A 25,818-nucleotide genomic window follows, 5' to 3' on the forward strand; every position below is an offset into this window, starting at 1 on the left:
AGGAGCCCTGAGCTTGTTTTCTTGCAACTAGATCATCCCATCTGGGTTGATGGGAAACAGTGACAGGCTATCAGGCATTAGATTATTATAAGGAAAAAACAACCTAGATCTCCTGCATGCACAATTCACAATAGGGTTCACGCTCCTATGAGAATCTAATGCCACTGCTGATCTGACAGAAGGTAGAGCTTAGGCAGTAATGTGAACCATGGGGAGCGGCTGTAAATACAGATGAAACTTTGCTCACTCACCTGCTTCTCACCTCCTGCTATGTGGCCCAGTCCCTAATAGGCCACAGATGGGTACTGGTCCATGGCCCAGTGGTTGGGGACCACTGTGCTAGCTGACATCTCCTACCTAGAATACTCCTTTTCCCCACTTCTTTACCCGCTCCGTCCAACCCACTGGTTCTTGTCTGTCAGTGTGACTTCATCTCAAACCACCCCTCTCAGAGACTCCTTCTCTGCCCTCTCAGTAGGAAGTAGCCATGGGGTCATTCCCTGCCACATCACTCCACCTTATCTTTGGAGAGTAATTGTTAAGTTTTGATACTTGGCTTTCTTGTTGGGTGGCTTGCCTGTCTCTCTCCCTAGCATGTAAACGTCTGAGAGCAGGGACCTGGTCTGTCTTGGTTGCTGTTTCCCCAATAGCCGGAATGATTGAGATGGGAGCACAGTGAATACCTCCCACTGGGAAGTGCACTGATGGCTTCTGACCGTGGAAACCATCAACAGTGCCAGTATTGTTGGGGCTTCCTTCCTGCTCCCACCATTTCCCCGGGCTCTAACTGCTGCCTTCCATTGCCTTGCAGCCGCCCGTGCCAACTTCCGTTCCCGTCAACCATGCAGCAGCACAGCCCCATGTCCTCCCAGACCTCCTCCGCCAGCGGGCCGCTGCACTCTGTCTCCCTGCCGCTTCCACTCCCGATGGCCCTGGGCGCTCCACAGCCCCCGCCCGCTGCCTCCCCCAGCCAGCAGCTCGGTCCAGATGCCTTTGCGATTGTGGAGCGAGCTCAGCAAATGGTGGAAATATTAACAGAGGAGAACCGGGTGCTTCACCAGGAACTTCAGGGTTACTATGACAATGCCGACAAGCTCCACAAGGTACGTGACTTCCCTGGGGAATGGGAGGGAGACAAAATTCTTTACCTGGTCATGGGGAGTTGATGCACTGACTGACTTGCCAACATTGCACTGGATCCCTTTTTATACTAGACCCTTTGCAAGGTTTTAGGGAGATGAAAATAAATATGACCCAGTTCCGACCTTGGAGGAGCTTACATTCCAAAAAGGGGAGAGAGTTGCATATGCTAACACCCTCAGTAAGAGTGTGAAGGGTCTACTGTAGGAACAGCAGAGGTGGCTCTTGACCAGAGACTCTGAGGCTAAGTAGGATTACCCCACCTGGACAAATGTAGAAGAGGGAACACGGAGAGTAAATAACACGGAAGAGGCCGGGTGCGGTGGTCCATGCCTGTAATCCCAGCACTTTGTGAGGCTGAGGCAGGTGGATCGCTTGAGCCCAGGAGTTTGAGACCAGCCTGGGCAACATGCCAAGACCCGGTCTCTACAAAAATTAGCCAGTCATGGTGGCCCATGCCTTGTAATCTCAGCTACTCGGGAGATCACGTGAGCTGGGGCGGCATAGGTTGCAGTGAGTTGAGATCGCTCCACTGCACTCCAGCCTGGGTGACAGAGTGAGACCCTGTCTCAAAAATAAAAAATAAGTAAAACCACAGAGAAATGAAGTGAGACATACCAAATTTTCCTTTACATTTAGGAATCTCAGACAGGAACCTTGTGTTGTCATGTTCATTTCATTAGCTGGTCTTTGCAAAAAGCAGTCTTGCCTCAACATGAGAGGGTCAAGAGTACAAGTTATTGTGTGCTTTCTGCATGTTTGTGACTTACCAGGTGGGGAGATGCTGAGGAATTCCAGCCTGTGTAGTTACTGTTGGAATATTTAAATGTATGGTAGCCATTATTCTTAGAGATTTATGCTGAGAGCCAAAGTAAATAGGGGAACGTCCAGCAAGAACAAGCTGTTGCTGGGCAGTGATTTCATGATGACCCTCAAGTCAGCATCTGATGTGCTGCAGGTAGGATGCAAGGGGGTTGGGTAAAGGTAATAGGATGTTTTAGGGCAGGACAGCCATAGAGCACTTGAATTTCCTTTCTAGGGGTGAGGAGGCATGTGTAGTAGTAGTGATCCTCTAAGAGTAAGTACGGGCTCTTCCCTTGGCAATAAAGAGCTTCTGTAAAGTTAAAGTATAGGAGTATAAACCCCACCCGACTACAAGAACATTGTCACTTTGGCTCTATGTGACAGTTAATGCTCCAGCTGGCCCATTTAGTGTTCATGAGTTAGTGCTGATTTCACAGGTCAAGCTGGTCATTTTGCTGGTCAAGAGTTTGAGAGTAGTAGGCTCTGCTTGCTTCCTGAGGGCTGTCAGGGAGCAGTGGATTTGATGGTGCATATGTTTACAGACAATTTGTCCCAGCACGTTTGTGCAGAGCTTCCACTGAAAAGGTCTGGAGCTCCCTGGAGTCAAGACCAGACTTGGCTGAGGGAGCTTTGGCTGCCTTTATTGGAGGGGAAAAATGAGAGGCAGAAACAAACAGGGGCCGCCTAAAGATTGTGGCCTCACTCCCACCCCCTCTTGCACCCTTAGAAGTTGGGAAATAGGTGTGTTGTCTCAGCCTTAAGCCTATAAGACACTGTACAGGCCCAAGCTTGCCTCTGACATTTTTGGGCAGCTTCCTTTTAGTATGATCTGAAAATTGGGAAGTGCAGACTCAGCACTTCTTGGGAAACAAACATCTCTTTATTCTCTCCTAATAAAGCTCCAAGGCAGACATGTCCAGAAGCTATACAGACCCACTTGAAGGCCGAGTTTGGTGCTGGGGTTTTTCCCATGGCTGTTTCTGAAGAGTTACACAAATGGTGCAGAAATTGGAGGTCTTGTTATTTTTCATTGCCTTTTTATTAACATGTACTTTTTTTTTTTTTTTTTTTTTGGGATGGAGTCTCACTCTGTTGCCAGGCTGGAGTGCAGTGGCGTGATCTCGGCTCACTGCAATCTCTGCCTCCCGGGTTCAAGCGATTCTTCTGCCTCAGCCTCCCAAGTAGCTGGGACTACAGGCGCGCACCACCATGCCTGGCTAATTTTTTTTTTTTTTTTTGTATTTTAGTAGAGATGGGGTTTCACCATGTTGGCCAGGATGGTCTTGATCTCCTGACCTCGTAATCCGCCCACCTCAGCCTCCCAAAGTGCTGGTATTAAACATGTACATTTTATTGGCCTATAACGTACATCTCTTTCTTGATTTTGATGCACATTTCCATTTTGAAAACTAAAATGATTTAATCTCCCACTGTCTCAATATTCCTGCACCAAGGATGGTTCTTAAAAGTTGTGGCCAAAAGGACTTTGATGACTTCTGGAAGAGGAGACAAATCAAAAGCTGTGTCCCTTCGTGAACCCAAAACTTTTTCAGTCCCTTGAATGTTATAAGTTGTTCTACAAGTACAGTAAGTCCTCACTTAATAACATCAATAGGTTCTTGGAAACTACAGTTTTAAGCAAAGCCAATTTTTTCCTCATCAACATCACAATGAAATGAAGTTGAAAACACTGATGTTATTTGGGGGCCTGCTATGTGTCATTTTACTTGAAGTTGCAGTTTCCAAGAACCTGTCAATGATGTTACATGAGGACTTACTGTACTACATTAATCTGTCATATGTAAAACCGGAATTATCGATTCAAAACCTCAGATTTTGATGGATACTTGCCATGTTTATCACAAGTTGGACTGCTGTTCTTTACAACAAGGATCAAGAGACACAAGAGTTGCATGAACTTCGTGGCGTATTAGGCCTTGCGTTCCTAAGGTCACCCTAGTCCCAGATCCTCCCTCATCCCCAGCTTTGTCACTCAGCGTTCTTAGCAGCTGCCTGAGCCTTAGGTCTGGAGAGGGGGTGGTCAGATGAGATGACAGCTTTGCTTCTCAGGGATGGTAGCTGCCAGTTCTCCTGGCATGGATGTGACCCCTGTTTTGGGTAGGCCTGCTGCACGATGTTGTAGGATATGACCCCGCTATGCCCACAGTTTGATCCCATCTGAGTTCCTCGCAGCATTGAGAATGTTTTGGCCCTTGCAGAGATGCATTGTAAGGGCAGAACTAAAAATAGATGAATTTTTAATTGCAGAGTTTAGCCTATGCATACTGTGCCAGGAACACAGCAGAAGAGAGTGATTAAATTCAGAGACTGTCAAATCCCAGCCTAGATATGAAGACCCTATTTCCAAAGAGGCACAAGGTAGTGATTATCACTGTTAATGTTGGAATGATGGTCAAGGACCCCCAGAAAGAGCTGTTGTTTTCAGTCTTTCCTTTTGGTTATGTTTTTTGCATTTTTTGCCTCCCAGTTTCTCTGAAACTTAATTAACGATGGAGTCTCTACCAGGGCCGGATTGTGGGCTGTTGAGTGGGTTGGCCTCGAAAGCCATCAGGGAATAGACGGGCATTTGATGGGAGAGGGCCAAGCGTTAAGTTACCCCAGGCTTGCTTTAGTGAAGACCCTCTTTTGTGAGTGAAACAAAGGTGGCTTTGATTGGTCAGTCCGTGGCTTGCACAGCATGCCTTTCTTCGGTCCTGCGCATCCCTCAGTGTTGCACGTGAAGGTGCTCAGGGAAAAAACCAGTATCTGGAGCTTGGAATGGCTGAGATTTTCTCAGGGCCTTCTCTGTCCATTTGCTTATTTTCTGCTCTGCTTGTAGTTCTGTCTCTGGGACATCGAGCGTATTTCTGTGATTGCAGGGATTCTTACGGCCTGGCCTAAGAGCTCCCTGACACCTAGGCCAAAAAGGAGAATGAGAGCTGGGAAGGTAAACCAGGATTCCCCTCCTGCACTGTACTCAGAGTCTGAGCTGGTCTGGATAGTTTTTGTGTCAAACCAGCCTATCTAACCCTCCTATATCTTTAACAAATATCAGAGGGTGCTTAAGATGTTCTGAACATGGAGAAATAGAAGAAGGTGTGGTTTTACTCTGAAGGAGTGTACAGTCAGAAATAAAAAGCTTCAGTCTTAAAATTCTTGAAATGAGTCTACTTCAATTTCCCATTCCTTAGTAATCCTTGTGTCATTCTCTAAAAGGAGGTGTTCATCTTTTACTTGAATGCTTCCAGAGAACAGAAGCTCACTAATGGGTATACTACACTTCTGGAAAATGTAGTTAGGAAATACTTCTTTATGTTGAGTCAAAATCTGCATCTCAGCCGGGTGTGGTGGCTCATGCCTGTAATCCCAGCACTGTGGGAGTCCAAGGCAGGTGGATCATTTGAGATCAGGAATTCGAGACCAGCCTGGCTAACATGGTGAAACCCCATCTCTACTAAAAAAAAAAAAAAAAAAAAGAAAATACAAAAATTAGCCAGCCATGGTGATGCCCCCCTGTAATTCCAGCTGCCCTGGAGGCTGAGGCATGAGAATCACTTGAACCCAGGAGGTGGAGTTTGCAGTGAGCCGAGATTGTGTCACTGCACTCCAGCCTAGGTGATGGAGTGAGACTGTCAAAAAAACAAAAACCAAAAAACCCTGCATATATTTAACTTCCTATATTTACTCATAACTCTGTCCTCTGCAACCATACTTTTTTATTCCCTTTTGTGTTGTTATAACTGAGTATCTGAGACTGGGTAATTTATAAAGAGGAGTGATTTATTTAGCTCATGATTCTGCAGGCTGGGAAGTTTGAAAAGCATGATGCTGGTATCTTCTTGGCTTCCAGCAAGGGCTTTTATGCTGTGTCACAACATGGCAGAAGGTCAAAGGGGAAGCAGACATGTATAAAGAGGCAAAACTTGAAGAGCGCGTCCTTCCTCATAACAACCTGCTGTCGTGGGGACTAATCTATTCCTGCAAAATCCAATCTAATCTCACTGCTGCGAGAAAGGCACCAAGCCATTCATGAGGGACCCACACCCATGACCCAGACACTTCCCACTAGGTCCCACCTCCCAGTGTCACCACACGGGGGGTCAAATTTCAACATGAGTTTTGGTGGGGACAAACCATATCCATAGCACGCACTGAAGGAGATTAGTCTTTCTCTACCATTACAGCTATCAGTTCTCATAGGAGTTACCTTGTTCTGAACTAAGACCCTTGTTTTTTTTCTCTAGATCCCTTCTAAGCACATAACCATATGTCAGGTCTTGATTGTTTTAGGATTTGAGATAGTAAACTATATCGTGGTAGGGATCTTGAAGTTTCCTTTGACAGTATGCAGAGGGAAGTTCTTTGAGTAAAAGGAAAGAATGCATGATTCAGCGTCCAAGTCTGTCTGTAGAAGTTACACATTTAAAGATTAATTAGTCAGTATTTTGTTATGGGCAAGGCATAGTTCTAGGACAGTAAGAGCTATTCTACCCTCAAGGAGTTAGCAGTCGAATCAGAGCCGCAAAGTATAGATGCAGATTAGAATTCCAATGAGGGAAATACAACAGGTCAAAAATACTATAAAATCAGACCAAGGGAAGGGTCCCTGTGGGTGTAGTTAAGGAAGCACCGCTAGTTGTTCTGGGCTGGAAGCCCGAACACCACTCATGGTGGATGCCTCAAGAGTGTGTGGTACTCTCAGCTTCCCTGGTGACTTGAAGATACCCTTTGGTCTTGATGGGGACTGTTCCTGTGACATGCCCGGCTGTCTGAAAGCAAAGGCCACCTTTTATAGATAAAATCAGCAAAGAAGTGTGAGTGTGTCTGGGAGCCATCTCTTTGGTAAATAAAATTTGAAGACAGGATCATAATTCATGGTAAGGCTATGAACAGGATTTAGGACATACTGTCCTCTGTGCTGCTGCATTACCAGCGGTTCATGATATCTGTGGACGAATCAGAAAGGCCTTGTGGAAATGAGGGGACCAGGGAAGAACCAACTCTGGTATAAGGAGGCCTTTGGGAACATAAGGTGGTACTGAAAGGATCCTTGGTTTTCTCAGCTCAGCTCTAGTTAGCTGCTGCTAAGCAGAAGCCCTGGTGCCCTCCAGCCTATTCATCAGCCTCTTCTCAGCCATATCCTGGCTGCTCTGTAACCTCTGAGGGTGCTGACCACAGTATCTCTCATTTTTTTAAGTTTTTGGCTTCTAGGCTCCTACGGGTCCACTAGCTTCAGTCTTTTTCCCTGGTGCCCCTCCCCTCCTTTGGCGTGAATGCTTTTTTGGCCCTCTAATCTTCTGTTTATCTCCCTGAGTGGTCTCTGCTTTCTGATGTCATCTGTCATCTGTACATTGAGGACACCGCAGCCACTCTCCTGGCTTTTAGGCTTGTATGTTCACCTCCTAACTGGAAATCTTCGCCAATATGTGCATCAGGTTCCTCAAACATGGTATCTCCAAACCCAGACTGGTTTTCTTTCTTTAGTGAGCTTGGTTCTCTTATAATCATTTATCTTGGTTAAGTCTCCTTACCCCATCTTCTAAGCTGTGAATGTTTATGTTGTACTTGCTTGCTTTCTTCCTTACTGTCTGCACCCAGTCACCAAAACCTGCTGATTCTACTCATTAGTGTCTTTGGAATTTGCCCTTTTAGTGTCATAGTTCAGGCCCTTGTCATCTGTCATTGAGCTATTTACATAAGCTTTTTACCTGGATATCTCTTCTACCTCCTCTCCCACAAACCCCCACCCTCCAACCCCATCTGTTAGTTTTGTCTCTATGAGAACTTGGATGAGATCAGAGTTAGAATCTTCCTTCTCCAGTACCTCTCACCCCCACTAAGCCTCCCCTGCCCATAATTTAAAGTCCTTCCTTTTGGCCCTACCTCCTGCCACTTCTACCTTGCCCTCATCCCTGGACTACCATTTCTCTGAAATATTTACAGGCCAACTTAAGACTCTTAGCTCCTAAAGACCAGGAATTGCCTTCCTTATTTCTGTATCCTTAGCATCTGGAAAAACACCTGACATGTAAGCAAACAATGAATATCTGTTTGGATATGTATTATTTATAGGAGTCTTGGCAGGGACTTTCTGATCCGGGCAGTTGGGGCTCAGAAAAGTGGGTCCCTGGCTCCTGGTGCCATTGCTGTCCTGTGGAAGCACTGAAAACATGGCTCTGATCTGGGACCCAGTGAAGGGCGCTAGTGCTTTCAACCCCATCAGTTTTGCCTTTGATTCTGACCTTAGCAGCATCTCATCAAGCATCCGTCCATGTTTGCAGGCACCCTCACCTGGTCTTTACCCTTTCTCTTGCATTTATGTTACATAACAATACAATGGGATTTATTGATATCTACATAAAAACCAGACTGTTATATCAAACTCCTGTTAGAATAGAGCTACTTGTTATCAATTTATATGTGCCATAGATTAAAGGCTTCCCCAGTTAGTTTTTGATTTAGTGAAATATTTTTTTAAATGGTTTTAATTTCTTGGCTATCAATTACTGAATATAAAGAGGTTTTCTGTGATTCTGTGATATATTTGTTTATGATTAGGTACATGTCCATTAATCCTTTTTTTTTCTTTTTTTCTTTTTGTGAGATGGAATCTCACTCTGTTGCCCAGGCTGTAGAGCAGTAACATGATCTTGCTCACTGCAACCTTCGCCTCCCAGGCTCAAGCGATCCTCCCACCTCAGCCTCCCAAGTAGCTGGGGTTACAGGTACCCACCACCATGCCTGGCTAATATTTGTATTTTTAGTAGAGGCGGGGTTTCACCATGTTGGCCAGACTGTTCTCAAACTCCTGACCTCAGGTGATCCACCCACCTCGGCCTCCCAAAGTGCTGGGATTACAGGCGTGAGCAGTCTGCCATATAGATAATTTCATAGACAAAGGAATAAAAATACTAGGTAATGAAGCCTTTCCTCCAGTGGATTTTACGTTCCTTTGGGGACAGATAGGAGTGTCTCTGGAAAGTGCACTCTACTTGGAGTCTGGAAACTTGGGTTCTAATTATAGTCCTTTAGTTTTTTTGTACTTTAATATTTTCCTGATGTTAACTGGGAATAATCATAATAGCTATAAATTGCCATTAAAAGTGTAAGAGATTTAAGTTATGTTTAGATTTACCCCTTTCTAATATTGGTACAGAGGGACTTTTACAAGGTGACATCAGACAGTTCGGCCAGACTTGTGAGCCTGTAATTTACAGGATCCTAATGTAGTCTTTGGAGAGCAGGTGGGGGAGTGAAATCGATTATACAATTTGGTACACATGAAACTTCAGATGCAGAAAGACTGCATTGAAGATACAGCCTTCACACTGCAATGTCTAAGAATCCGTTTTACCAGGACACCAGCATGAATGTCAAAGGTACCACTTTAATGCCAGTTCTTTCTTTTAGTTTGAAAAAGAACTTCAGAGAATTTCGGAAGCCTATGAAAGTCTGGTCAAGTCTACCACCAAGCGAGAGTCACTGGACAAGGCAATGAGAAACAAATTGGAAGGCGAGATTAGAAGACTTCATGATTTCAACAGAGACCTCCGAGGCATGTTTATTCATGTTCTCTCTACCTAAACCACCTGTGTAGCTAAAAGCACAACTTTGGGGCCAGAATGCTTTGCCACAGGTGCTAGTCTGCCTGTTGTATATTTCAACCATCTGGGGAAGGGAGGAGGTGCTGAAAAAGCAGAATTGTTCTCTTCTGCCTTGTGGGTTATATATTGCAGCATCGAGCTTTGGAAGTGACAGCCTGTATGCATGAGTCTGTCAAAGGAAGGGATTCTGTTTGTGGCTCCTTCTTGCTTTAAAAGTACTCAACCGCAATTCATGGCGGTGAGAATCTGAATGTTTGAAAAGATCAATGTTAGACGCACAACCCTTTCCACATGGGGCTGTCATTTGGTAGCGTGCTTTGAAAAGCAGCACTTAACTATTGCTAGGTGGACCATAGAAGACAGAGCTAGCCATATTTTCCCTCTGGGGGAAAAAATCCCCACAGCTGTGAAATAAGTAGACAATAAACTCGCTGAAAGATAGGAGTCACCTGCTGTTGGATTTTGGCCATCTCCAATGTGCACAATGAGTTAACCTATAAATGTTACTTTACCTTCAGCCAAGCCATTTTCAGTTGCTTCATATGTCAAAACGCTCCATGTCCTGGTAGTACCCAGTAGCTAGATCCCACCTTTTCTCTTGCTACAGACTCTTTTGGGTTGGGTGTCATCTGCATCCAGTGAATACTAGTTGAGTTGGATTATTTATTGAATAATGAAAGATTTACCAAGTGGTTTGAGCAAACATAGAAGTTGCTGTGTACAGTCTTCGTACATTAGGTCATTTTGACTTTTTTTGGGTATTTGTTATTTTTATTTCTTTGATTCTAAGATACAGAGAGCTGTCACTGGCTAAAATATATAGGTGATGATCAGGATTAGACTAGGGCTGGGTTTGAGGCCAAGGAGACTGTCTTTGTGAACACTTCAAATCGGGTTTGCTGGCCTTGAAGGCAGTGAGGTGGTTTTTCTCAGCACCTGTCCCTAGCTGCATGCTGCTGGTACACGTCATTTGTCTTTAGATCGCATAAAGACACAGTGTGGCATCTGAAGCCTTTTCTTTTGATATTTTGGGACATTGTTACTGTCTGTCCCCAAGTTGTTCAGTTTTGAGCTCCTGCCTGAGCATCTCTTCCTCCCCAGCTCTTGGCACCTATTTCATTTCTTGGTTAAATGATGACTTCAATCCATATACATTTCTTTGTAATCATTTCCTCTTTGTTCATAGATCGACTAGAGACTGCCAACAGGCAGCTCTCCAGCAGGGAATACGAAGGGCACGAAGACAAAGCTGCAGAGGGGCATTATGCTTCCCAGAGTGAGTTTCCACTTACTTATTTATCTCAAAGTTTGTTTGTTTAAAAACGGGGGCCTGAGGGAAGAATCGTATTAGTTTCAAGTGGGTTTTGTGCTGTTTGCTTTTTGTTTGTTAATTTAGCGTACAACCTATTGGCCTCAGATGAGGCCCTCCTAGGTCTACCCAAGACAAAGCTGAGGTCACTCTATGTTGCTTTAGTAATGTTTATTCTGTCCCTCTGACCTACAGTTTCTCTCTGTCTCTCTATAATACCCTTCAAGCAATAGCAACATCACAGCATGTCCTGGCACTCACTACTTCAGATAAGTTACAACCCTTTTTCTTCAGAAAACGGAAGGCGGCCTAGTGATGGGGTTTGGTTCTCTCTAGGGAGGTTTTGTCCTCGTGTAGGTTGTGGAGTTCTAGACTGGCTGCCCCTTGCCAGTGTGCAAGCCATCTGAGTGATCGCATTATATATCTATCTCCATGCGTGACACTCATTTCCAGAAGTCACTGAGCCCATTTCAGCCAGGAATAATGAACAGTTGCTTTGTAAGCCTTGATTTGTTGGGAGAATATTTTATTAATTTTAGCAGAGGCAACTGATAGAATCAAATGGATTTTGAGAAACCATTGGTCAAGGTTTGAATTTCTACAGATTCATTGCACTAGCCAGAAATTTTAAAATCCAACTGTCTTTTTTTGAAAATTGAATTCATATCTATATCATAATTCTCAATGAGATTATGAGTAAGTGCTCACAAAGTTAAGACAATTTAGAACAACAAAAAGTAATGTATTCAGACACTAGCCGTCTGTCTTATGATAGTGGTCTTCTGACGTGTGGGTTCCTCAATGCAGCCCTACATTTTAAAGACTGGAAAATAATTGGTTAAATTTTCTAATTTCCAATACTGTTTGGTTAGGTTTAACCTCCTGTGTGTCCCCCAGATTGATTCGTGATTGCATTCTGGCTATTAATACTAGCTCTGTTTTTTAAATTCAATGTTTTGCAAATGGACACTAATACTGTCTAGGGCTTTTGCCTGGGATACCTTTGTGGTCTCAGATCATTGGCCCAAGTTCCAGATTCACATAAAAGGCTATATCAGCACTTTGAATTACTTGGTTTTGTAACAACATTTATCTTATATCTCTTCCCGTGGGTGCAATAGATCTCACCTCGGTTTCATTTGAAAGGTGAATTGTCTTTACTACTTGCGTTTAGGATCGTGACACGTTTCTTCTGGATGACCGCATGCCTAGGTATAGTTAGTGTCTTTGGCGGGTATGTCAGCAATGCCAGTGTTGTGCACTCTGTGGATACTTTGCCTTCTTGTCAGGGGACATAATTTGATCACTTAGTTCAGGTCAAAATGGAAAAGCCAGTCAGTTTCACCTCATGGGCATTGTTCTGGCCTCCCAGCCAGGGCTGGTATGGAATAATGGAGTAATAGGGTTTAGTGCTGCGTGAACTCAGAAATGTTCTTCAGAAAGACTTTAACCTTCTGGCTCAAAGCTGAAACATCAATTATCAAGCAAAGAGGCCCTTCCAGCTCGACAGGGAATTACTTGTTCTGTACAAATATGCTCCACTGTGTTCTGAAGGCAAAAACAAGAGACCAGAGGCATTTTTCAACTGCTTAAAGGATCGCAGTGTCGATATGTAGTGTAATTGAATCCAGGCAGAGCATTTGAAGCAGGTTTGGTAATGGTGATACCTAACCATTTTTCTTACACCTAATCTTTGCAGGACACTTTGTGCCTTCACAGCTTTATAATTATTTACATTAGTTTTTCCTCTCCTAGTGTGGCCAAGGAATGGACTCAAGATGTTATTTCAAATTTATAGTTAGGTTGTTTTCTTAGTGAGTTGTAAAAATTCTTTTATTAAGTAAATTAGCATGTCCCCCACATATATATGTCACAGATATTTTCTCCAGTTGTTTTTAATCTTTATTCTTTATTTTATAGAAGATGTTTTTAAGTGACTATATTTATGCCTTCTAGGTTTTCTGTCATGCTTAGAAATACTTGTTACCCTCCCAGGTTATAATAATATTCACCAATGTTTTCTTCAAATTGTGAGTATGATTTCATTTTTCCAAGGCACATATTTAGGAAGCTAACTTGGGAGGCAGAACAGAGGAGAAATTCATGAGGGACTATCCTACAGGCAAGGAGACTAGTTAGCAGGTATTTCAGTACAGTATCTGGGGAGGAGATGGAGAGGTCATGAACTAAGCCAGTGGAAATAGCGGGGAAGAGTAGGGGACAGATAAACAAATGATAAATTAGTAGGACTTGGTTGACCAGTTGAATAATGGCAGTGAGAGAAAGGGATGTGACTGGAGCAGCTGGATGGATGATCACCCTTTACCAATAAAATGCAGCAGGAGGAGGTTGGGATTAGTTAATGACTTAAGGTTTGAACATATTCGTCATCTCACCTTGCAACCCAGAGCTCAGTGAACAGGTATAACAATAGGTGCAAAGATAGGCAGAAGGTTGGATGGTGCTCTCTGGCAGGCTTTCATTTAGCATGTGGGTACAGAATGGCAGGCATGAATTACTGCCTCTCTTCCTAGTTATTAATGTGTTCCATTATCTGTGTATTGGTTCAGAAACCCTATTGTTAGAATAAATTTCAAACCCCTAGTGATTATAATTATAAATATTGCCCACTTAAGGGAAGCCATCCTTTTCAAGTGAGTTTTTTGGAATTCTAGCACTTGGTTAAAAGAAAGGCAAGACTGCAATAAAAGTTGTATCTCGGGCCGGGCGCCGTGGCTCACGCCTGTAATCCCAGCACTTTGGGAGGCCGAGGCGGTTGGATCATGAGGTGAGGAGATTGAGACCATCCTGGCTAACACGATGAAACCCTGTGTCTACTAAAAATACAGAAAATTAGCCGGGCGTGCTGGTGGGCGCCTGTAGTCCCAGCTACTCGGGAGGCTGAGGCAGGAGAATGGCATGAACCCAGGAAGCGGAGCTTGGAGTGAGCCAAGATCACGCCATTGCACTCCAGCCTGGGTGACAGAGCAAGACTCCGTCTCAAAAAAAAAAAAAAAAAAAGTTATATCTCAGGGTAATACATACCAAGAAGTCAAAGTTAGGTTGTGAAGCTCTTGCCAGCCACCTTGGCAATGGGAGAGTCAGAGGGAAGGGGGAAGTAGAGAATAACATGCTCAGCTTTTCTGCTAGGTGTTCACACAGAAGCTAGGCATCCAAGTCTAAGAACACTCAACCGACTCTTGCAGTTCAAGCAGCAGGTGGGACTTGAAAAGATCTCCCAGTTAATGGAGGGAAGAAGTCCTTCCTGGCCAGATTTAAATATTTCCCTCTGCTCAGGGTAGTTTTCTTCTAAAAACTGAACTCTGCTCTTAAGTTGGAGTTTTATGAAGGCCTTAGTGGACTGCCTGGGTAATGACTACTTAATTCTAAAGACTGAAGTGGACATGAAACAGGCTCATTGTGTTCCCCCCAGTCATGAGATTTGTCTATACCAAAAATCTTGAGGAATTAAGTGCTTAGGAGCTTGATGCCCTTGAGGAATGTTTTTCCCCTGTCACCTCATGGTATTGTAACATTCTCTTTGGAGGAATTCAACTTTTTGTTTGTCTGTGAATTTTCTGGTCTTGCTTGTTTATTTTTCCACATGTTTTTATAGCTTATAGGATGGTGATGTCAAAGCCAAATTGCTCCTGAAAACCAGGGCCTCTAGCCCTCCTGTTTGGTCTGGCTGTGAGAAACTCGGGCTTCTTTGTGCCTCAACTTAACTAAGGTTCTCATTTTTCCCATTCGTTTGTCACATACACACATGCACACCAGAGGCAGGTTACTGTCTGCTAAAGGCAGAACTCCTGGAAATACCTCTTACCATTCTTAGCTGTGTCTTCTCAGTCACAGAAACTTTTTAAAACTGTTTCTTTCTGAAAATGGATAGCTGTGCAGAATTCCCATCAGCTCTAGGCCAGAAAGCCAAAAATAAAACATTAGATGTGAAGAAACTGAACTGGTAGAAATTGAAATTTCATTTTATTGGGGTTTTTAAATAGATATGTTGGAGCTTTGTCGTATTCTTGAATTGAGTGGGACCTGATTAGCTCTGGCATGTTTGTGTTTTTCTGGGATAAACCCAAGTCATGTTTAAAGGTTGCACAAGAGCCTATCTCCACCGCTTTAGGATTTGCTGGGCACTGCAGGTTCCACATATCTGGTTAAACTCAAGTTTGTATAAGTTAAGATTCTGGCTGTTAAATGATGCACCTCTCATCATTTAACAAGAAGATTTCTTGGACATTCAATGATTTGTTTAAAACAACATATTGAAGAGTCACGGGTGTAAATGAGTCAGAACTATATGCATTTGATTTCCCTTAAAATTCTTGTGGGTTTAAAAATTAACTGGAAAAAAATGTGTTGGATCATATTGTTTTAAAAATAATAATTTGCTGTTTTCAGTGTAGCCGGCAATCATCTTACCCTTGAATCTTATTTTAGCTATTTTCGTTTTCTGTCTCTTATAGAACCTAAAAGAGACTAAAATAATTTCCTAAAAGAAAATCCCTCCTGGTTTTTGTATTTCTATAAGGTCTTGTGTGAACCACGGATCAGAAATTAAAATGACATAAACATTTATTCTGTTGACCCACATAGAGCATAAGGAGATTATTCTGAATCCTCATTAGGTTTCATTACATCAGATGCTGTGGGTTTCTATCAAGCATCATTAGGAAAGAAGGCTAGATGTTGTCACATGTGAACACACTGATTTACCGCCTCTCATGGGCCAACCAGCACTAGTGCTTGCAGCTCCTCCTGACTCTGGGCTCCTTGGGGCGAAGCTCCTGTTACAGCACTTATTCTGCAACCTGTAAGGTCATGATTTATTTGGGTGACACTCCACTAAATGGGAGAACTGTAGACTTTCTTTACCAGTATTCATCCCCCACTAAAACCCCTTGCATCTTCATGTACCTGGCATCCAATTAATGTTTATTGAGAGAATGAATAAAAGTGGAAAATCCTAGTGACAATAGGCTTGAAATTATCTTTATGCAGCGTCAGTATAAAAATATTCTTTTAAACTCAATGTTCCAGTCATGTTGAGAGAAACCCCGGGTAATCCTCTGTTATTTCAAGACTTTAGGGCAAAATTATTAAACAAACTACTATCAGAATAAAAGCAATTTGAAAATAGCTGAATTTCTTTTTCTGCATTCTTTCTTCTTTTTTTTTTTTTTTTTTTTTTTTTTAGAATAGAAGAATATCCAGATAATGGGAGTCTTTCATTATTAAGAACAATAGTATTTCTCAAGAAAGGTGATGTTAGTATAGTCCATTTTTGGCTCCTTTAACTTCTTCTCATTTACCCTGCTGTGGATATGATGGAGGTGAGAATTGGTCTGGCATATAAAGGTTTTGGTAACCTCTGGCCAGGTGCTCACACTGACCAATCCATAGACCATGCTGGACACTGCAGATCTGCACCATGGGCAGAGGGGAAGGATTGTCCAAGAAGCCTGCCAGGGTGACATCATTTTGATCAAGAAAGTTGTCTTAACTGATTCTCCTGAGAGATGACCTTACATATAGTAGGACTATGCAGTTCTAAAAATCAAAGTTTTGTAGGTCCAGGCTCCAGCAAATTGTCTTGGATCAGCTGCCACATCTCCTGAGGCCTGGTGTCTTACTAACAGGCTCAGAGACCTGAAGTTAGATGGTTAATCTGCCTGCACCTCTATTTCCTTTAAAGTAATAGAAGAATGAATCTTCCAGTTTAGCCACCAGAGCTCTGAGGACTAACCAGTGATAGAAAATGTAAAGCGGAGTTTATAAAATACATGTATTCTGCAACACTTCTCCCTGCCTTCTTGCATCTATTTTGGCATGCACCTTCTCCAGAAGGACCTGCCAACTTTCAGGGTAGGAGAGTGGGACGTGTTCCCAAAGAATGCCTGCCTGGTTTATTGAGCCTTACTGACTTTGGAAAGCAAAGCATGTGAGTGCTTAAGCCCACTTGATCAACCTTGACAGGCAGCACTGAGAAACTTCAAACCTACATGACAACCAGAAGCGCTCACAGCCTGCAGGGTATCTGTTTATGTTCAATCAAATCTCCTGCCCAAGTGTGAAAATTAATGTTACTCAATTTAGGCTCAAATTAAGCTCTGATTTGCCATGCTTAAAGAATGGAGCTGATTGAAGAAGTGCCTCTCGGTCACGTGTTGATGTCTGGCCTTTAACAACTAAACATGGGTTATGATTTTCACGTTGTTGGTTTTAAAATTATTTATTTGCTTGGCTTTCCTGTTATATATAAGGCTGAAAAATTAAGCATCTTAAACTTTTCAGCATTCCTTGCACTACATAGCCAGATAGATGGATGGAGTAAGCACAAACTGGAAAACATACTGAAGTCCATTTGCATTTCTTCTGGCATCAGGGAACCCTTGCTTTCCCTAACAATTCAGAACCAGGAAACCCATGTTCAGGCCTAAGCTTAAATTAAATGGCAGTTGCTTAGGGAGGAGTTCCTGAGACACAGTTAGATCTTCCTTTTATATACTCCCCCAGCACTGTGTACTTTTTTCCACTGTAAACACTCATAACAACTATAAATAAGTAATTGGATAATCCTTTTCTATCTTCCCCAACTAAACTGTACACACCATAAGGGGAGGGGCCCTGCCTGTCATCTTCACATTAGAGTCCCAATCATTGTATGTTCAGAACCTGGCATAGTGCCTGGCCCTTAGAGGCATTTAATAAATATTTGCTGGACATCGAATGAAATGATCATTATCATTGATTCAAGCAAACAGTCATATAGGCTATCTACTATCAACTCACTGTATTTTAGGCCGCAAGTCAGCAAACTCTTTCTGTTAAGGGCCAGCTGATAAATATTTCAGGCTTTGAGAGCCACAGCTACTCAACTCTGTCCCTGTAGCCCCAAAGCCACCATAGATGATCATAAACAAATGGGTGTAGCCGTGTTCTAATAAAAACCCTGTTTACCAAAACAGGCTGTGGGCTGGGTTTGGCCTGCAGGTCATACTTTGCCAACCTCAGTTCCAGGAACTAGTCATGGAAAAGGGAGAAGAAGGAACCCTAACAAAAGGAGAAAATATTGAAGGAGGATGCAAAATAAAGAACTTTAAAAGTATTCCCTAGATCTTTGTAAATTGCCTTAATGTGTAAATCAAGATATAATTGTTATTTTCTGTCTTAATCCCACATCAGGGGAACATAATTATTATCATTTTAGAAAAACAGAGAAAACTAAGACACAGAAATGCAGTCAAAAATTTTAGTTACCCAGTGAGGATTCAAAATTAGCTAATGATGGAGAAAGGGCGGGGCAGGACTAGCCCTTTGGTTAGCCATGATAGTTAATCGGCTGGGTATTGAGGTCTTAGGGGTGCCTCTGCCAGTGGTTCCATAAATTCTCACCATAAGCATCCTACTGTGAAATGAGGTCTGCAGATCTGGATATCAGATTTGGAGAGTACCTTAAAGGTTACAAGTGTGGTTACCAGCAATGCATGTGTCTTCAGAACCAGAGCCCACTAACCAGCCATCTGATGGCCGCCACCAGTGTCCGTGTCTTTGGAGGCTGTGGAGCTGCTGGTTACAAGTGTATGCTCAGGTGGAGTTGCAAGTTTGCTCCCCAGTTTCCATCCTTCGGGTCCTACCTGGTTCAGGCCAGCCCGGCTGTGGTCATTTAACAACGGTAACAGCTGCCAACACTAATTGAACACTAACTGAGCACTTACTGTGAGCCAAGCACTCCGCTAGCCCTCACAGGTACATTGTCTCTTTTACTGTTCCAAACAAACCTTTGAGGTAAGTATTGCAGGTATTTTACAGATGGAGAAATTGAGGCCCAGGAAGATTAAGTAACTTGTCCATGGTCATACAGGCTAATAAGTGAAGCAGATAGATTTTGAACCTAGGTCATTCGATTCTGGAGCCCAAACTCATACTGAACTGCCGTGGGGAAGCCATCTCCTATGGACCAGGCAAGTGGAGAGATATTAGAATGTGAGAGGTGGCAATGTTGAACTCCTGGTGGTTTTAGAGCTCATTAGTGTAGCGTTCACATTTTGCAAAGAAGAAACTGCCACCAGAGTGAGCAAGTGTTTAATGGCTAAACCACAACTAGAATTAGGACCTCCGTTTTCTTATTTTTTCCTTCGCCTTTTCCAGAAGGTCAATTCTGTCGGCTCTGGGATTGACCAAGGATTTCATGATTTTACACTGCAAAGGATCCTGGATAGTAAATGAACAAAGTTTTTGTACCAGAAAATTTTTATACTAGAAGACTTACTTGGTTGCAAATTATTTAGCCCAGTGCTGTGACTTAATACTAATGTGTTCAGATCTTCTCAAGTGAGTTCCAACTACTGGAATTAACATTCTGCGCCTTTGGTTTTTACATCTATCTTTGAACTAGAGCCAATTATAATAAAAGGTCTTGTTGGATAATTCAGTATATCCTCTTCAGATACCCCCTGCCCCAGATTTATTTCCTTGAGACCAGAATAGAGCTTAGAGTTTAGAAAGAAAGAAAGAAAGAGAGAGAGAGAGAGAGAGAGAGAGAGAGAGAGAGAGAGAGAGAGAGAAAGAAAGAAAGAAAGAAAGAAAGAAAGAAAGAAAGAAAGAAAGAAAGAAAGAAAGGAAAGAAAGAAAGAAAGAAAGAAAGAAAGAAAGAAAGAAAGAAAGAAAGAAAGAAAGAAAGAAAGAAAGAGAAAGAAAGAGAGAAAGCAAGCAAGCAAGCTAGCTTTCTCAAAATGTGAAGTCAAACTTTATTCTCTGGATGATAAAAATTAAAAAATAAGCAGAATACAACGAGTAACTCTGTGGTGTGGTTTCTTACAATTAGTTTTCAAAACTATTTTTAGTTCATGAATTATAGTGAGAGCCTACAGCTGTATCTTAATGGATTCAGAGAACTTTTGAGGGGACAAAGTGTTTGTTTTAAGTCCAGAAAATTTGGTCTTAGACCATTAAAAATAAGCTTGCATCTGTTACTAATTTTCTTTTTGCTTACAAAGACTGGTTTGGTAGAAAGAAGGGAAAAAAAGGAATCTATTCAAAGCAAGTTGCAAAAATGACAGTGGGAGGGGTTGCAGAAGTTAAAAGAAGAGAGAGAATATAATTGTAGACAACGCATTTCTTTATCCCTGATCAGTCCTAGCATAAACAACTTTTTCCGCCAGATGTAATGATTTCCCCAGCATAACTTCTGTCTTTGGGGCAAGCTTTGGTTAAGCCATATTTGCCATTCAGCGGGGCCACTTAAAAACATATATATATATATGTGTATATATATATACACACACACATTATAATAATGCCTTAGTTAAAACAAATATAAGTATATACATGTTATATACATATTATATATACCTATATTTGTTTTATACCTAAATTGACTTTAATTAAGACATTATTTACATCCAATAAAATTTACACTTTTAAATGTCCCGTATCTTGAAATGTAACAATGAGCACAATCAAGGTACATAATTTGTATAGCTAGTATGGCTTCTCTTCACCTCTGTAAGCCAGCTGCTACTCCCCACCAGAAACTGTCTGCTTCTGTTCACATTTTAACACCTTCTGATCATTATTCTTTATATTATGGCCAGGTTTTATGGTTGTTCTCTGCACAGGAGCCAAATCGTCTAGGAGGGTCTTACTTTGTCATATCTGCAATTAGAAGTGTCAGTTTTTTATATTAAGAAAAGAGAAGGCAAGGCCAGGCGTGGTGACTCACACCTGTAATCCCAGCACTTTGGGAGGCTGAGGCGGGCTGATTACTTGAGGTCAGGAGTTCGAGACCAGCCTAGCCAACACCACGAAACCCCATCTCTACTAAAAATACAAAAATTAGCTGGGCATGGTGGCATGCACCTGTAATCCCAGTTATTCTGGAGGCCGGGGCGGGAGAATCGCTTGAGCCCAGAAAGCAAAGGTTGCACTGAGCCGAGATGCCACCACTGCACTCCAGCCTGGGCCACAGAGCCAGACTGTGTCTCAAAAAAAGAAAGAAAGAAAAAAGAAGGCAAAAAAGCCCTTTTCTTCAGTGGTGGTTACAAAAAGTTTAAATCTTCAGGTTTGATTTAAAATGGAATTACGTGTATATGTATAGTCAAAACCAAGAGCCCTGTGCATCCTATATTTATGTGGCATTATTATTCATTGTCTAGTTTGTTTTTATGCTGTCAGCAGTGCTGTCGAAGTAGCAGTACTTTTTTATTTCAGGTAAAACAAAATAAAGTGAAAGGTTGAGCAGTACATTTGGAAGCTGAGCTGGATGAATGGGTGTCTCCTCAGTCAAGCAAGTTTGTAAACTGCATATGTAATAAGCTTGGGTGGGTAAAAAAACCTGTGAATTATACCTAAATGTGTAAGCACAATTTCCAGAAGTAAAATGCAATGTGAAGAATGACTAGATCAGAGAAAATTGTATTTAAGAGAACTTTTACAGATAGAGAGTAAAATAAATATTTTACCAAATCGTACTTGAGATATCTTACTTTTGATGCTTTAAACTCACTGTGGGTTCTGGATAAGAGCAATAGATAAATTATATAAAATAATAAAAATTTTATAACTATGTTAAGACAAAAATGTGTTGTTTTCCTATATTAGACCAATAGAGGATTCTGTGGTTAGGCTTTGTTGCTTTCCAGTAACAAGTATTTGGAAACTGTTTTAAAGACTCAGTTAGAATTTGATTATATACCAACAGCATCCTCTTATTCAATAAACTGTTGCCTAAACTTATATTTCTTCACATATAAGACACATCAGTTATGTTAGATCTTTAAAGTCCTATGAAGATAGAAGGGTTTCGACGCACTGTGAAGACAGCTCAGTCACTATGAAGACATCCAGTAGGAAAAATGAGACAGACACACGTCAGTCACTGGACCTGGAGTGCAAGGCAGAATGTGGCAAGGACCTGTTAGAGAACCACACTCAAAAGAACCCCCACCTCAAAAAGAAAAGTGGGTAGGGGGAGAAGCCTGTAGCCTTTAGGGTGGGCCTTGAAAAGTAATTAACAGTTTAGAAGAATTTTGCTGTACAGCACTCTGTCAACAGGGACATTGCTATTCTTTTACATTTAGGCAACAGAGTTTGAATAAATCCATTGCACTTTAGGCTTTACCTCATTTTCCCATATTATCCATCTCTCCGGAAGATTTCTTCCCCACATTTTAACAGAAGCCATTTCCACAAATCTTTATCTCTTTTGTAATGACTAAATTAGTAGCTTTCAAACTCAGAACTCTTGTTCAGATAGTGTGGAAGTGTAATACGTAAAATACGTAAAATGCAGGACAGTTGAAGAAATTTCTGGCTGAGATGGGTTCATCTTCAGAATTCCTCTCCTTCCCAGTTGGCCACAGCGTCTCTTCTCTTCCTTCCCTCCCTTCCCTCTCCCTCTCCCAGGGCTCTGCAGAACAGTTTGGTTTTAATTCCCCTTCTTAACTTTCCTTATTACAGAACTCATTTAAAAACACTCCACTCTCTCCGCCATTTAAAACCAGCCCTCGCTGGAGTGTTCCTGTTTGTGAATAGACCCACTTAACCACTCAACTTGCAGCCTATGTATCCAGCCGCCTGGCAGAACCCTGGTAATCTCCACCAGAGCTCAGGGACAGCAGAAAGCTGAAGACCCTTTCCCCAAATAACAAGGCTCCTTACCCAAGAAACCATCAGCAATTTTAAAAAGATAACAAAAAATCAAACCAGCGACTTCTACGGTCAGCGTTGTATCATATTACTTTTCTGTTTGTGAATTCATGTGTGGCTGTAAAAAGTAGATCGTGTTTCATGTTGTTTTGCATCAAATAAGCCTCATGTGAATAGATCACTCGTATGTGTTTGCAAACAGTGCTCTTTTTGGATTCTACTTTTTTGAGTCTTTCTATGTTCATCAGTTCGACTCAAACTGGGGTGAGGAGGTGGGGGCAGATGTTAAGAAGGGGCACTTGAGTGTGGAGTATCTTTGAGGCAGAAGGAACCTAAATAGTTTTGTAGACAGTAATGTAAATGAAATATCTTCCTGTTGTCTTTCCATACCCACAACCTCAGAAAAAAAAAATTACCTTTGGTATCAACAAGGACTGTCTAATAAATCTGATCCTTCAATTACTCTATAAATTGTAGCTGTCCCTTGAAATAGAATCCTCTCCAACATCTGTTTAGTATTATCAGTTATGGTGCCAGGGACCTTGGAGCTGAGGGATCACTGAAGAAGAAGAAATGGAGGAGAAACATTAGGGAGGGATAATGTGGCAGATAATTATTTGAACGTCTTTTCATAAGAGGATTTCATTTCAGCAGCATTGTGGAGAAGCTTCTAGTTAACAGAATTGATGCCTTTGGTGTTGATCAGCACTGGACTAGCTGGGCAGATAGCAGGAAACTTGTCTATTTCATAGAGCATTCCAGGTTAGGAAGCATTGGCCTCTTCACACAGGTTCATTCTCTGAGTGAACCGCCAGTGCTGGACTTGGGGCTCCGGCATGGTACATAGAGGGCCTGGACACTGTTGTACATGGCTCCCCTCAGTCTTCCTACTCGGCCTCTCCTTTGTGGCTTCCTCTCTGGTAATGCCCTTTAAGCTCTCTTCACTCAGAGACTCCCAGAGACTGTACCTCTAAAATCAGTCATTGGCATTTCTGAGGTTCATTTTGTGCCTGCCTCCTCCTCCTTTAACTCTGTCACCACCACCACCTCTTCCCACATCCAAGAACCTTCCTCGAGAAGTGCCAGAGAGATACCTGACTCTCCAGAAGCAGGTGCCAAAATGGGCTAGTTATGTATCATTATGGGGGCATTTGGAATTTGGAGCTTGAACAGAATTAGCTTGGCCTATTTTTATGCCTTCATACGCCTCTCTCTCTCTCTCTCCTCTCTCTTGTCTCTCTCTCACTCTCTCTCTGAGAGATCCAAACCCCCCCAACCCAGTTGGTTAAGGATCAAACCTTGATTCCAGCTGAAAAAGGAACAGAATACTGTCTTAGTTCATTTTCTGCTGCTGTAACAGAATACCACAGACTGGGTAATTTACAAACAATAGAAGTTTATTTGAGTCATAGTTCAGGAGGCTGGCAAGTCCAAGAGCATGGTGCTGGCACCTGGTGAGGGCCTTGTGCTGCATTATTACATGGCCAAAGGGCGGAAGGCAGAAGTGATCCCATGAGACAGAATCAAGCAGAACTCATTTTTTAAATGAGTAGCCTATTCCCACAATAACCAACCTACTCCTACAGTAACAGCATTAATTAATTCATGAGGGCTGAACCCTCATGGCCTAATTGTCTCTTAAAGGCCCCACCTCTTAATTCTGTTACAATGGGGATTAAGTTTCTAACACAAGAAATTTGGGGGACCATATTCAAACCATAGCAAACACCTATCTTTTACTTACCAAGCACTCCAGTGACTTAGACACTCCTTAATCAAGCAGGCAGTAGCTGGACTCCTCTATCTCTCCAGTTACGTGGGGTAGGGAAAAACTTCTCAAAAATTCATTGTATCAGAAAACCATAGAAATGAATTCCTATGTAGGAAGTACTGGCTTACAGGTTTGCTGTCCTCAGAAGCCCCAGCCGTAAGTAGGAGCACTGAATTTGAAGCTGTAGCACAGCACATAGAGCCCTGACCTTATACACACATCCACCCTCAGTATTTCCTAACAGAAGTGGCTAAAACGGTAGAACGGGGTCTTCTGTCCCACGGTTCAGCTGGCAGTTAGGCTTAGTGCTCAGATAGTAATCACAGAAACAGTGTCAGCAGGGTGTCCACTTGGAACCTTACCCAGAAGTGACAAAAAAGAAGGGTAAGACAGAAAGGGGACATCTTTGAATTATTGGACCTATTTCTTTCTACCAGTTGTGTTCTTTCCTCAAGCAAGGGAGACACAAATGGGACCACCATTCGACATTGTACAAGTGTCATAGCTTGCTTTGCTTCAGTTTTCTATTTGTCAAATGGGGCTTACGGGAGGATTATATGTTTTAAAGCTCTTGGAACAGTGACTGGGACATGGTAAGTCCCCAGGAATGTATGTTAGCTCTTGTTGTGATTTATCAAGTATTAGTATTATGTGCCAAGTCCTGTGGTAGGCATTTTACTGATACTTATTTCAATCCTCACCTGCAGTTCTGCAAAATAGATCTTGTGAGTTTCATCTGAGGAGATGGAGTCTCAGAGAGGTAAAGTCATGTGTCCAAGGTGAGCTGCTGTGCGAAGGTGCCAAAATCAAACCAGGTCGGCCTGGCCACAAAGCCTGTGCCATCGCTGTGCTTAAGAGTAAACAGTGTATGAGCAGACATCCCTCTATGTAAATGGGACGAGAGCCATCAAGCTAAACAGCTCCCTACGCCACACAGTTCAGGGTAATTCATATCCACTGAGTAAACAGACCGTTCTGGGCAAGAATTCCCTTGTGTCAACTTGCCTGTTCCAGGAATTCTCAGTATATATATTGGAGCCCTACCAAAAATTCATCACGAGACTTGTCTTTCTTGAGATCCATCTGAAGAGGCTTAGCTAATAAACTGAAGGACCTTCTTATGAGGTGGTTTCACTGTGGGGCTGTCCCTTGTTATCTCCCGAAGGATGACTCCTTTGAGTGAGTCTGATACACTTCATGGTCCCCATGTCTCCAAGAGTTGGGGAGCATAGCTAGCCCACCTTGTAGGCTGACTGCCATGAAACCCCATCTTGTTCATTCCCTGCCCTGGGTTAGTTGTCCTTCCTGTGTTCTCACAGCACCCTGTGCCTGCATCTGTTAGAGCGCCTTGTCACATTGCCTTTGCCCACGTCTTTGCATCTTTTCCCACCAGATCAGGTACAGAATGCTATATCCTACTCACCTCACAGCCCCAGAATTTATCATACTTCCTGTAACAACAATAATAACCGCAGTGTTATCAAAGTTGACATTCATTGGGAACTTACTATATGCCTTTTGAAATAGGTACT

At 42.5% G+C, this 25,818-nt stretch overlaps 1 protein-coding gene across 8 annotated transcripts in view; it reads left to right on the plus strand.

The window, feature by feature from the left end:
• The window catches only part of LOC105484332 (angiomotin like 1), a 172,596-nt gene that overhangs the window by 117,948 nt on the left and 28,830 nt on the right, over window positions 1-25,818 (plus strand). For 6 of the 8 annotated variants that reach the window (XM_071075475.1, XM_071075477.1, XM_071075476.1 and 3 more), the window contains 4 exons: window positions 812-1,103; window positions 9,355-9,499; window positions 10,735-10,824; window positions 24,994-25,065. In XM_071075475.1, coding sequence (XP_070931576.1) covers window positions 812-1,103; window positions 9,355-9,499; window positions 10,735-10,824; window positions 24,994-25,065 — 599 coding nt within the window. The remainder of the gene's footprint in view (window positions 1-811; window positions 1,104-9,354; window positions 9,500-10,734; window positions 10,825-24,993; window positions 25,066-25,818) is intronic. The other 2 variants (XM_071075478.1, XM_071075482.1) reach the window with 1 other exon arrangement.

Source organism: Macaca nemestrina, chromosome 12, assembly GCF_043159975.1.
Source record: "Macaca nemestrina isolate mMacNem1 chromosome 12, mMacNem.hap1, whole genome shotgun sequence".
Classification (NCBI taxonomy): Eukaryota; Metazoa; Chordata; class Mammalia; order Primates; family Cercopithecidae; genus Macaca; species Macaca nemestrina.